The sequence below is a fragment of the Neltuma alba genome, unplaced genomic scaffold (assembly GCF_004799145.2).
Source record: "Neltuma alba isolate B1F8T4 unplaced genomic scaffold, ASM479914v2 tig00012343_pilon, whole genome shotgun sequence".
NCBI lineage: Eukaryota > Viridiplantae > Streptophyta > Magnoliopsida > Fabales > Fabaceae > Neltuma > Neltuma alba.
The window spans coordinates 223,056-237,210 of record NW_021636852.1 but is presented as its reverse complement, the minus strand read 5'-3'; the positions used below and the strand labels follow the sequence as shown (position 1 = coordinate 237,210).

Genomic DNA, 14,155 nt, shown 5'->3' with positions numbered 1-14,155 from the left:
CCAAAGAGATTTAAGGATGAGTCCTTTGTTTCGTTAACTAATTGTTATGTTTCCACTTTGCAGAATGTTTAATGTTTGTACGTCTTGAATAATTAGAAATCAGTGACACTAAATTCGCGCGCGCGCGCGCCCACGTATAATAAAAAAAATTCACACACACACACATATATCCCAAGCCCGAAAGTTACTTGCATTTGTATGATCTATGAATTATTTATTGGTGTATTATTTTTATTTGGGACAAATGTATTGGTCTAGTTGATAATTATGAACTTCTTCATTGGCTAAAAATCAATGGCCCTTCAAATGCACTGATATAATATCCTAGATAATCTGAGTAATGTATTAGTATCTAATACATTGAATACTCTGGAAAGAAAAACTAATTTTAACATTATGAAGAAGAAGATGAAAATATCAATGCCAAAGACTCGTGCTAAAAACACACTATGTACCACAACATCAATAAGTCATCTAATTTAGAGGTACACGAAAATCTCTAGACGCACATTTGTGGTTATGTGCGGAAAATTGATATTGATCGATAAGCTATTAATTAATTACGATATATATATATATATATATATATATAGCCTTTGTGAAAAGATGGAGAAAAATTTATTTAAAAACAAAAAATTACCTGAAGCATTCCATGGAAACTGAGAGATTAAGCTAAAGCAGCCACAGGGCAACTCTCCTTTGGCAAGAAGCCAAGTCATTGAGATTTGACAGACCTTTGACAGTTGAACAAGGAGTTCGACGAGTCGATAGTCCTCAAATAACTAACTACCTGCCACGAGAGAGCTGTCCTATTGCTGATTTGCTTATAATAATATGGAAGCAGTTTCGTACTCCATTTCTTTGTTCTGGTTTATATCAATATATGCGTTCCTCGGTCTCTTATATAGATTGGAAGAATAGAATAACTAGCATATGCTTCAGGGTTTTGGCATTATTCCGAGGATATCCACTAGCAATATACGAGCTCGTTTTCCTTTCTTTACCTTTGTTAACAAATTCCAGATTCCCTCGACTAAAAAGTTGTATTGAGAAGTGGAGAAAAGAAGTTGTCATATGACAATGGGCCCTCTTTATCGAATCGTTCTTTTGTCTTTCTTCCTTGCTCTTGTTGGCGTCTTTCTCTTCATTGAAAGAGAGAGGTCAAAGGGAGAACCACGCCTGTCCATGGTACTTCACTTAGCCTCTTGTCGATGAGAAATGTTGTGGATGTCAAGTGCTCTCACCAAAATACTAGCATATTGGGTTAGAGAACTCCTTTAAACTTATAAACCCCACTCCTCTAAAACCCTTTACACGCATCTTTTTTCACGCATGATATATCCCATATCCTTTACTAAATGCTTCTAATACTTTTTTTATAATTATTTTCATCATATAAACTCAGAGTTTTTCCAAGTTATTTCGGATTTAAGATTAATCTCTATTGAGCCAAGAGTATTAAGGTTAAAGTCTTCTTAATAAGTGTGCCTCACAGGATTTGAACCCGTGTTCTCCTCCTTATAGGATGAGACTATTTACTATTTCAATCAATAACTTATTAGTTATGACCAAGTCAATTTCTTGTGCATCATCCTATTAAAGGTAATCTTGTTTAGGACATTGTTAGGTGCTAAATATAGACACCTCTTCCAATAGAGACTCAAACTGTAGTTTGTCACATTGTAAGAGAGTAGCCTCTTCTATTAGACTTAACTATCATTGGTTATTATATGCACATTTTGATATTATACGAAGTTTTTAGAAGAAATTTTGGGTTCATTTTTTAAAACGTTTTGATAGTTTCCATGAATATTTAATATTATTTGGCCAAAAAAGGGACATTAAATATTTTTTCCCATATATATAATAAGGGTAGTAAGAGAAAGTAAAAATTAATATGACGTTACAATTGAGTATGGTCAATAAGAATAATATTAGAAATTACTTAAATTTTATGATACATTTAATGCTTTAAACTATTTTTATTAGCACATGTGAATCAGTTAAAAATATTTTATATTATAGACCAGAAAAAGTAATTTTTACAAAGATGAGTTACAAATTTCAGAGGTTTGGTTATAAAATTAAAAAAATAAATTACAAGTGAATTGTAAATGTTTAATTTTTTAAATATTAGAATTTTAGTTACAAACATTATATAGTTAGTTGTAATCATATTGTAAATTGTACAATCTTTGTAAATCTTGAAAGTTCAATTATAAATCTGACAAGTTAATTATGAAAATCAGAAAGTCAATTGGTCAACTTCTCAAGCATACGAATTAGGTGCTTTGTTATTTTCAACAAGCTCTTCAACAATTGCAGTTCTCCTTTTCTCAGTAAAAATTTTAGGATTGACGTGTTTTTGACAATTTGCAGCTTATGTTTACAACTAATTTTTCATGATCAAAACTATGTTCCCAAAATTTATAATTTATCCGGTGAGATTTGCAAAAAAAATTACTACTTATATGCACTTTATAATCCTATTTGTATCAAATTTTCTTATTTTGATAACTCAGCTTCTGATATTTACAAATGAGCTTTTACAATTTACAATTACATATATTGCTAATTACTTAAAAATCTTTTCATCAATATGCTTTTTATTTTGGGACAATAACAAAAAAAAAAAGCTGAAATTTTGTAAATACCAAACAAAGAATATTAACAAAAATTTGTTGTTATTTGCAAATTCAAACTTGTTAATACCAAATAAAATTGTGTTACTAAATCTGATTTGAGATTTGTAATTTTTAGTTTTTTTTCCTATCATTTTCCTTTTTATTTTTAACATCGGTCCTTCCTTGGCCATGTCGCTTCACAATTTTTTTATCCTTCCATGTGACTTTTTTTTGGGTTCTACGTACAACATTTTCCCCTTCATCAATTTTCTTTCTTTTCTTTCATCTTTTATTAAAGACAATTAAACACGCTAAAGGGAAGAATTTTCACTATGTATGCCATATGACATTGGAATTTCTTTTTTAATTTTTAACTAGACCACATGCTATTCCCAATAATCTATATATGCTTATTTGTAATATGAAATTTGGATTATTTAAATTTAATTTGGATGTATAGTTCATCTTTCTAAATTTTTGCTCTTGATTTTTTGAAGTAATAATTAGAGTTTTCCTTCAAAAAGTAACAGTGAGAAAATAATTTTAATTATAAATTCGGTATATCAATAAAAAAATATATAAAAACAAGATAAATTAAGCATTGGCCTTTAATGTGGACAGTTTTTTGGGCCAAAACTTTAATGTGGACAGTTGGAACTTGGAAGATTTGATGAAGACCGTGCTGGAAGATTATCAATTTGCTGAACTGAAGCGCCGGCTACTTGATGTACTTCCCCTGTTTCATAAAACTGCCTCCGTTTATTTTTACAAGATCCAAATTTTTCAGGCAAAAAAAATTATAAGATCAAAATTTTTAAAGTAACTTATTAATTTTCATAAGGTTTAGGTTAGATCTAGACATTAAATGTATTTTTACCATGCTCCTAATTAATTGTATTATCCTTTCGCACATGTTTTTTTTTTCCTATCTATGTCTCTCTCTTATAAATAGGGATATATTTTAAAAAAAATATTTCTTACATATTTATTATTTCTAACTAATATTAACACATTTCTTAAACCACACATAAATTTGGTTATTTATATCTTATAAAAACAACTGGAAATAGAGTAAAAATGAGACAATGCATTTAATTTAATTTTAAATATAAGATTTTAATTGCGCTGGCAAGGTCCGAGTAGGATAAAAACGTTCCCCTGCTTAGCAAGTGGGGGAAAATTATTGACACATAGTGATGGTTAGCAAGTGGGGGCAAATTATTGACAAATAGGCAAGAAGACACGTGGCTAGCAGCACTGCGTGTGGAATCCGGGGATCAATTCTCAAGCCACTATTTCCGTGCATTGACATAATGCACCGCCTTACTTTTCAGAAATAGGAAATCACATCATTAATATAAGGTCTATTAATTAATTTAAAAAGATTAAAAAAATTAAATAATAACTTCATTATAGTGTATTCTTCCGATTCTAAATATAAGACTTATTTTATAGTATAGTTATAAACTACAAAATGAATCTTATATTTAGGACCGGAGAAGTATATTACATGATCTCTTTAACATACTTATGCTTATCATTGATTATATATTAGTTTATAATTAAGCCAGGTAAATTAATTTTAAAAAATGATAAATATAAATATTTCAAGTAATTTATTTATTTTTTTAATCTTTTGAAGTTAATTAATTGAGTCTTATATTAAGGACCAGTGAGAAGATTAAAAAATTAAATAATAACTTAATTATAGTGTATTCCTCTGATCCTAAATATAAAACCCATTTTGTAGTGTAATTTTACACTACAAAATGGGTCTTATATTTAGGACCGGAGAAGTATATTACATGATTTCTTTAACATACTTATGCGTATCATTGATTATATATTAGTTTATAATTAAGCCAGGTAAATTAATTTTAAAAAATGAATAATATAAATATTTCAAGTAATTTATTTATTTTGTTAATTTTTTCAAGTTAATTAATTGAGTCTTATATTAACGACCAGAGATAATATATTCTAATACAACCAAACGTTATATATTATATGGTAGAAAGGATTGGAGCCCAACAATATGTGTCCTAACAATAACAAACTACCACAGTACAATAAGAAATGAATTATGATGGAAAAGAATCAACTAGCAGGAAAGTAACAAACCCATGTTCATGAAATGCAAAATGGGGAGAGATTTCGTTTACAGATTTGTGAATAATAACTTGCAACCACCACTATTTAAACCCAAATAATCTTCAAAGAATGCTTATGAAATGATTAAGACTCAATTTGCTCAAAATAATGAATCAAATACGCAAAAAGGAAAACTTTTGCATTTTCTACATTGCTTGCTCTCTAGTATAGAATTGGCTATTTAGGGTGTGTTTGGGTAATTGCCCAAACCATGGTTTGAGCAAAAAATTTCTCAAACACTTATAAGAGATCAGAAACCATGGTTTTAGCTCAAAAAACCATGATTTGAGAAGAATCATTTTGAATATGTTTTTGGAAAAAAAATTGGAGAGTGTCAGATGGTTGCTAATAGATATGAGGATTTGTTTTTTTTCACCAGACACATATATATACCCCTCATCTTCCGCCTTCGGTCCTTCACTGTTCAGAGGTAGTATGTTATTATTATTTTTTTTTTACCAAAAAAGAGGTAGTATGTTGTTACATTCTCTTCTGCCTAGGGTACATTTTTTTTATTCATTTCTTTTTTGTTCACAAAAAATTATTCATCTTTTTCAAAAATATTTTTAATCTTATATTTTGTAAATGTTTTTACACAAGTAGTAACAATTAATTAATTATATTAAAGATGAGAGGTAGTATGTTGTTATAAAAACTAGTTGTGAAAAAATGTTATAGAATTTCATGTTTAAAATCTGTAAAGCAAATTAATATTTTTCTGTTTTGCTAAAAAAAAAAATTAATATTTTTCTGTTAGAAAAAATAATCATTTTTCTATAAACATATTTAATCTTATAATTTATAAATATATATACACATATTAATTATTTATTAATTATATTATGTTATATATTATTAATTATGTTAGTAAAAATTATTTTATTAACAATTTTAATTCTTCAAATTAAAATATATTATAAAATCGATCTTTTATATAATTATTATATTAACTTATATCTTTTTTAATAATTTGCACATATAAAAAGTACTTTTGATAACAACTATCCAAACACTATCACTTTATCAGAATTACTTTTTTAGTTTTTTTATAAAATCTATTATCCAGAAGCTATTCTCCAAACTATGGTTTGATTTCATCCAAACACCCCCTAAATCAGTAAGAAATAGCTTTCTAAACGCGACATAAGAGCGGCTTAGAAAGTCAGTTACTTTTTAGACCGATCGCACAATCAATTTGAAAAAAAAAAAATTTTCTAGACTAGTTGTTACTTCAGCAAATCTAAAAAATGGATATACACACACGCATATGCTTTTCTTTCCAAAGCTCCGTTTCCAAACGCCTATAATATAAATTTGAGAGATAATCCAGAAATTCCTATTGTAATGAATATATTTAAAGTTTAAAAGATTTATGCATTCAGTTCCGATTTCTGAACAATTTAAATATTATGTATTCTAAAATCAGAAAATATGGCTGATTTTGAAAATTGAAAGCACCTTCCGGGTTGGGGTTTTTTTAATGTTCCTTTTCCGTCTTCCTCCATTAAATTATTCAATTAATTCTTTCAGCTGCAAACAATTTTTTGGACCCATTACAGAGTTCGACTTCAATTCCCTGCCATCATGGAGGGTGGCAAATGGGCTATCTTCCTTTTCCATCACAACCCCCGACAAGCTGTAAATGTTAATAGAAATTATTGATTTGTAGTCTGTGAAACAGTCAGACAACCTAAAAAATGTGTGATGTTTGGTGGCGGTGGCCCCCACACCTTTCTTTCAAAGGGAAAGATAATACTCTTCATATCCTAAACGTAAAACCTATTTTATAATATAAATATAAGTCTTATATTTAGAATCAAAAAAATATGAATAAATTAAAGAAATCATTCATCATTCATTGAAAAAAAGAAGTCATTGGTCAATGAAAGAATGAGAAAAAGCAACATTGGAAGCTTGTAACAGACTAACAGTAAAAAAAATAGATAAATAAATTTAAACTATTAAAATTTTATCTGTATGTAGGTGAAAAAAATTAGAAAAAATCTGTTTTATGATAATAGCCTACAGTTATAAACTGGTCAAATCAAATTCTAACCGTTTAAATTTATTTATCTATTTTTTATTTAAAATTATAATAATATTTGTTTTAATAAAATGTTAAATTGGGATCACTGGAATTTCGATCTAATAGTTATGGAGAGAAAATTAAGAAAGATAGTAGAGGCAAAAAGGATGAGAAGGATAGGAGAGAGATTCTTGGTCCCAAAATGACGATGTATTATTGTAGAGGGTAGCTGGGTAGGTTGGTCTTGGCCTTGAGGAGGCATTTCCTGGGTGTCAGCTCTCAACTATTTGATGGTTGTTTTCTAAAAACCATCAAATTGTTATAAATTGTTATAATTTTTTTAATATAAAAATAAAACAATTTGATGTGTTTTTGGCCTTACTCAAATATTTACTCATACTTGGCTTATCAATGATTAAAATAATAACTATTAAATAAGTCATTGCTCAACCATCACCTTAGGATACTTGACGCTTTTTTGTTTAATTGATGACAAATATAAAACGTCAAATAAGTCTAATTCTGTAATAGCAAAATTTATTATTCTTCAATGTCACTTTACCACGAAATTTTCCCATTCACCAATTGCTTTTTATTTTTAATTTAACTATAGTCTGTACCCTGTCCTGTTTCAATCACACATGCTTAATTATTTTTATGATGGAATTTGTATTAATTATTTAAATTCAATTTAAATGGTTTCTTTCGGAAAAAAAAGGAAACATTAGAAATTTTTTTAAAATTCCATATTTTTAATCTCAAAAATATTAATAATATAAAAGTAAAATAAAATAAATATGGATATTCAATTTGGACGATAGAATACGTTGAAGGCGCTACGCCCAAAAAAAAAAAAAGATGATGAAGACCACGCTGGAAACCATTTTCATACGCAACTAATATTGCAAAAGTTGGTGAAACATTAATTTCGAAGCACGACGAGATTCGTTTCTGTGAAGAAAAAGGGTGTGTGTGTGTGTGTGTTTCTCTGTGTGTGTCTGTGTCTGTGTGCGTGTGTATCCTTAACTTTCTGAAGAGAAGACGAACCTGAAATGGGTGGGAGGTTTCTGCAATTTATTTGGCCATTTCTTGCTGGAAGCCTCTTGTTCTTTAATGCCTTCTCCTACTCCAAAAAGGGTATGTCTGTCTATATATTTTTCAGCAAGAATGATGAATTTTATTCAGTTCATACTTCTTCATTTTCTCCCATACATCCCTTTCTTTGTTGATTGATTTTTAATTTATATTTGGATTGAATCTCTTTTCTTAAATCATATATGTGTGTGTGTATTGTCATCCCTCCAAACTCGTACAGGTTTAAGATGAGATTAATGAAACAGTTTGTATGCACTTTAAGATGAGATCGAAACACATTGACTTCTAACCTTTAAGATGAGATTGAAATTGGACTTTCTTTTCATACAATGAAATTGGATTGGTTGTTGTTTTTGTATAATCATACGATGTTCAATCATATCTGAGTAATATTAAGTTGAATTAAAAATAGTTCTTCCTGCAAGTACGATTATACTTCGTTATTCTTTTTTTTTTTACCAGCTTCTTTATTGATATTTATATCCACCCCCTTGTCCTAGTTCAACTTGTCCCATCTTTTTGTTAGGTTTTGTAATTCAACTGAAACTTGAAAAAAAAAAATACCGATTATCGATGGAATTAGTGACGGAAATTAAAACTACCAGCACACTTTCCGATGGATTAGTGAACCAACGGAATTTCCCACAGAAATATCTTCCGTCTCTAATTTTTTCGTTGCTAATTTTATTTGTGACAGAATCTGAAATTCTGTGAGTAACATCCGACGGACATTTCATCATAAATCATTGATGGCCTTTCAATGGAAAGTTTTCGAGATGATTAATTTATTGAAAACTAAACATGTTATAATTCAAAAGTATAGCCTAAACATACGTCCTGGATACTTTAAATTTCAAATGTCAACAAAAGTCACACATATTAATAACTCAGTTTTCTAATAATAACTCTTATTTCTAAATTTTTATTGCTATTAGAGGACTAAGATAATCTGAACTTGTTGAAAATTTTGTCAGTAATTTTTCGACGGAGTTTACCATGGATTTCCAATAAAAAAATTTCTGTGACTAATTTCGTCAGAAAATAAAATTATTGATGAAATTTTTGACAAAATATTTTTGTCAATAATTTCCGTCAGGAGTTCTGTTGGTAATTTTACCGATGGAATTCACCATGTGTTTTCAGTGAATTTTTCCGACAGAAAGTATTCCGCCGGTCATTGAGTGTTTTTTTTCCCCAGTAGCGTGACACCAAGAACTTGTTATAAAGTCTTTTAGGATGAGGTTGTGAGTTTGAATTCTCTATAAAAGATACGATGGGTGCGTGAGCTGTAGAAAAAATAAACTGATCGGATCTCTTTCTTTCTGACTGTGTAATTTATACACAGCCCCATATTTGACGTTCATTAAAGAAGCAAAGTCTGCACCAGAAGTATCACTATATGACTACATAGTGATCGGCGGAGGAACATGTGGGTGTCCCTTGGCAGCAACACTCTCACAAGGAGCGACTGTCCTTGTTCTTGAACGAGGAGGCTCACCCTACACCCAACCTGACAAAGTCAACCTTAAAAACTTCCTCAATTCCCTCACAGACACCACCCCATCTCCCTTCGCCCAGCAGTTCATATCCACCGACGGTGTTCTCAATGCCAGAGCCCGGGCCCTTGGCGGCGGGTCGGTAATAAATGCTGGGTTTTATTCGCGGGCGGAGCCCGGGTTTGTGAGGGAAGCCGGCTGGGATGAGGGGCTGGTGGAGGAGTCGTATGAGTGGGTGGAGAAGGTGGTGGCGTTTGAGCCGACGGTGAGGCAGTGGCAGTCGGCGCTGAGAGATGGGCTGAAGGAAGTGGGCGTGTTGCCTTATAATGGTTTTAGTTATGATCATTTGATTGGGACTAAGGTTGGAGGCTCCATATTTGATGACAATGGTAATCGGCATACTGCTGCTGATTTGTTGACTTATGCTGATCCCAATTCCATTTCTGTCTACCTTCTTGCCACCGTGCAAAAGATTTTGTTTCGGGACAGTTCAGGTAACTGATCACAATTACTCTTCCTAATTAACTCATTTAAGTAGATTAATAATATTAATTAAATTAATTAATATGATATGTTTTTTTCTAAAACACTCAAATTATTCTCTTAATTCTCTCCCTCCTTCCCATACTAAATTATTGTCAAGGAAATATAAATAGAATTAATTTGAAAAGAAATTGATAAATATGTAAAATAAGTCTTACATATAGGACTAATATTAACTTTCAAATCAAGTGTTACATTAAGGGTCCAAAGAGTATGTTCTTCTTCAAGTTGTGTTTTGTTCTACTCCCTCTAGTTGAATTTTTTGTCGTTTTATAAGATTATTTGATAAATATTTTATATATATTAATAAGAATAATATTAAAAATTACTTGAATTTTACCATAAATATAATATTTTTAATTGTTTTTATTAGTACATGTGAAAAATAAGTAGTAGAGAGAGTCACCTGTTTTGATATGATATGGTGACACGTATATGTTGCATGAATCAGAACAGTTTTAAGTGTCAATGTTTCGTGGCTTGCGAGATGATTATGCGGATTTAGACATTTTCCTCTTTACTTTTTTTTAAAAATCTCATCTCCATGTTTTAGTTTAGATTTAATATTTTGTAAAACTATACTTATAAAAATATATATAAAAAGAAGTTAAAAATTACAATATTTCAATCCAAACATCTAAGACTTCAGGGAAAAAAGTGATGCCTGATTCGTTATTTTGCAAATGTAGTTAAATGATAAAAATACTAGTATACAAGTTATGAACTAGTAATGAAAAATGTTAAACGACAAAAACTCTATTAAAAATAACAAATTTAACAGCTATTTTTTCAAATATGATACTTTTAATCATTTGATTACATTTACAAAATATTAGATCAGGCCGCATTTCCTCCTCTGCAATTTTGAGCTCTTAGGCACTGAATTCAAATTAATGCAGTTGTGAACTTCTTTTTATGTCATTTTTCTTATAAAAATAAGTAAATAAATTGAAACTGTAAATTTGACTTACACAATTTATATTTGTAATGTAGAACAACAATCACTCGGTGTGGTTAAATTGTAGTATAGCAAAATTTAATTTTATAAATATTATAATCATAGTTTTATAAAATATTAAATACAAACTATTCATTCTTTTTATTTAAAGGTGGAGATAATTTTGAAAAGGAAAGTTAAAAATCTATATCCGTTGGTATGGATTGACGAGCTTAATTAATGTGAAAAAAATGGAAATGGAGAAGTAATATGTGAGGGACAATTTATGGGCACTTGTACCATTTTTTTTAAAGCCCTTCTATTTATATCCCCAAGGTTTTTATAGCATGTTTATTTGAGTGAATAAGAGGTGTTCTCTGCCCCAAAATAAAAAATTGTGTCAATTTTGCCCGAGATTATGAAGAATTTTGATTATACCTTTCTTATTTAAAATATTTTAATTTGTATATTTTAAAAAAAACCATTATTTTATGTATATGTTTAATTGCCAATTCTCTTAAAAATATTAGCTTTCCAGTTTATATCAAGATAGTGTTCATGATTTGAAAACTCAACTTGGGTCATCCGATTTAGTCACTTTAATTTATTTCTTTCATTTCTTGCTTGTTTTCCATCCAACCTTAAATGGAAAAAAAAACTATGATTTGTTCCTGCCTATAATTATCAAACACATTTAGTCTGAAAATGACCTTTTCATTTTCAGCCAAAATAAAAATAAAAATGACCTTTCCATGATGGTCCACTCACTCTCCCTCTCCTTGTCCATTTTACATTTTCCTCAAAAGTAACCTTAGCATCTGATATTTAAACAACATTCTGATATCCTTAAACAAACACCAATAGGGGGGGAAAAAAAAGGTCACTTGAGGATAGTTTTATCATTAACATGACAACAAATAGTTGAAGTTCCAGGCACAAAAAGTGGGAGGCAAGAAGCCTATGGAGTAACATTTAAAGACGAGAATGGAGTCACACACCAAGCATACTTGAAAGGAAAAGGTGAGATAATATTGTCAGCAGGTGCAATTGGAAGCCCACAAATACTGATGCTGAGTGGGATTGGGCCGGCCCAACATCTTCAGGCCCATGGTATCAAAGTGGTGTTGGATCAGGCCATGGTGGGGCAAGGCATGGCTGATAACCCAATGAATGCTTTGGTTGTGCCTTCTCCTCTACCTGTTGAACTCTCTCTTGTCCAAATGGTGGGCATCACCAAGTTTGGGAGCTATATTGAAGGTGGCAGTGGATTGGGTTTGGGGATTCCTTGGGTTCATGCCCTTCAAAGGATACTTGAGACTTTGTCCAATAAGGTTAGTATTATGCAATACTCACTAAGTTAGTTCACATACCTTACCTTTAATAATAAGTCTAAGTTTTGGATTGCCTCCAATAGGAAGATACTTATGCTTTAGCAAAAAATAAGTCTAAGTTCTATATGATATGACAAACTAATGCTTATATTTTCATTAAAAGAGGAGGTCACATTTAGTACTTAGCAATATCTCAAATAGATTCCAATAGAAAGATACTTGTGCAGTCAAACAGAAAAAGTCTTAGTCAAAACAAATTTTCATGAATACAAAACCCTAACAAATCAGCATAGCATGACCATGCATACATCTTTGAATGGATTCATATCTTTTGAAATAGCTTAAGAAGTAAATTTAATAACATGCAATATAATGTATAATTGAATTGCATACAGTTTAATTATGTTTGAAGAAACAAATAGTCTTATAGTTTAGTGACATAAAAGGTCTCTTATAAGTGGGAGGTCATAGGTTCGATTGTCCTTATAATTTTAAACTTACAGTGTCTCCTAAGAAAAAAATTTATCAATTTGAAGTGATAACTTAAGTGGTTCTTATTTGAAGACGGGCCAACCCTCCATGTTTTCCCCTCAAGCAAATGAGACTATATGGACAAAAACTTTTGGATCCCTTGGGAGTGTAAATCTTAAAGGGGGAATCATAGTGGAAAAAGTCATGGGACCTCTCTCAAAAGGCCATCTTGAGCTGCATACCACTGATCCAAACGACAATCCATTAGTCACATTCAACTACTTCAAGGAACCTGAAGACCTTAGGATCTGTGTTGAAGGCATGAAAACCATCATTGATGTGATAAACTCCAAAGCTTTCTCAAAGTTCCGATATAAGAATGTGCCAGTGCGAGCCTTAATTGACTTGGTCTTGAGCTTACCAGTGAACTTGAGGCCAAAACATCCAAGTGCTGCTTTCTCTTTGGAACAATATTGTATAGACACTGTCTTAACAATCTATCACTATCATGGAGGCTGCCATGTTGATAAGGTTGTGGATCGAGATTATAAAGTTATGGATGTGGATTCTTTGAGAGTTATTGATACTTCTACCTTCTTTAGCTCACCTGGGACCAATCCTCAAGCTACTGTAATGATGCTTGGAAGGTATAGTACATTATTAACATATATATTCATAGACTTGTGAATCTGGTAGAATGTTTAGGTTTTTATTATTCAATTAAAACATCATATATAGGATGATTTTCTTTCTTTATTTTTTTCTTTTTCTTTGTTTTTTCGAAGTTACTTTTCATCTAGAATCAGTGAATAAAATGGTTAGTAATTAAGGAACATCTAAATTTAGTTCATAATATTGTTGTAATTGGAGCTTATTAAATGACTTTTTTTTTAACGACAACTTTGACGCAGGTATATGGGGCAGAAGATTTTAAGAGAAAGATAGTGAAGAGGGTCCTTGAGTCCTTGTTTAATGTTTTGTCCTTCGCTTTGCAGTATCTTTCGTCTGCGTGTCCATTCTAAGTAATCAGAAATTAGTGATATTTAATCCACTACTTCTAAGTAAATTACAAGGTTATGATGTTAAAAATGCCTTCTTCCTTCTTTACACGCGCCCATATCGCAAATATATAGAAGGGTGACACACAGCTATCACAATTACATACCAAGCCCTCGTCTTCTTCTTTTTGCAAAAATGCATGTTGCATTACCGTACCTTTATTAACAATCAGTCGTTCCATAGTGGTCAGACGATTCAAGTACTTCTCCATTGCTTATTATAAGACCTAATTGAAGAGTTGACATTTTTCTTATATGTAAGATTTATTTTACATATTTATCAATTTTTTTTTTAAATTAACTCCACTGATATCAATGATCAAGTAGAGGAGGGAGGAAATAAAAAAGATACTTATAGTATTTTAGGAAAAAAATATCATATTAACTAATTTTACTAACATCCTTAATTTACTCAAATTAATT

The 14,155-nt window shown here is 30.5% G+C and overlaps 1 protein-coding gene across 3 annotated transcripts; it reads left to right on the top strand.

Annotated features, from left to right (window-relative positions):
* The first annotated feature begins 7,820 nt into the window (after positions 1–7,820).
* LOC114726137 (protein HOTHEAD) lies at positions 7,821–13,898 on the top strand. 3 transcript variants are annotated; one of them, XM_028912705.1, is made up of 5 exons: positions 7,821–7,938; positions 9,242–9,886; positions 11,794–12,203; positions 12,768–13,321; positions 13,586–13,898. In XM_028912705.1, the coding sequence occupies exons 1-5, from the start codon at positions 7,854–7,856 to the stop codon at positions 13,617–13,619; spliced, it is 1,728 nt and encodes a 575-aa protein (XP_028768538.1). In that variant the 5' UTR covers positions 7,821–7,853; the 3' UTR covers positions 13,620–13,898. The 3 variants fall into 3 exon arrangements, with proteins under 3 accessions (XP_028768538.1, XP_028768539.1, XP_028768537.1); XM_028912706.1 differs by lacking the exon at positions 13,586–13,898 and having other exon boundaries at positions 9,242–9,880; positions 11,800–12,203; positions 12,768–13,376; XM_028912704.1 differs by lacking the exon at positions 13,586–13,898 and having other exon boundaries at positions 12,768–13,376.
* The last annotated feature ends 257 nt before the right edge of the window (positions 13,899–14,155 follow it).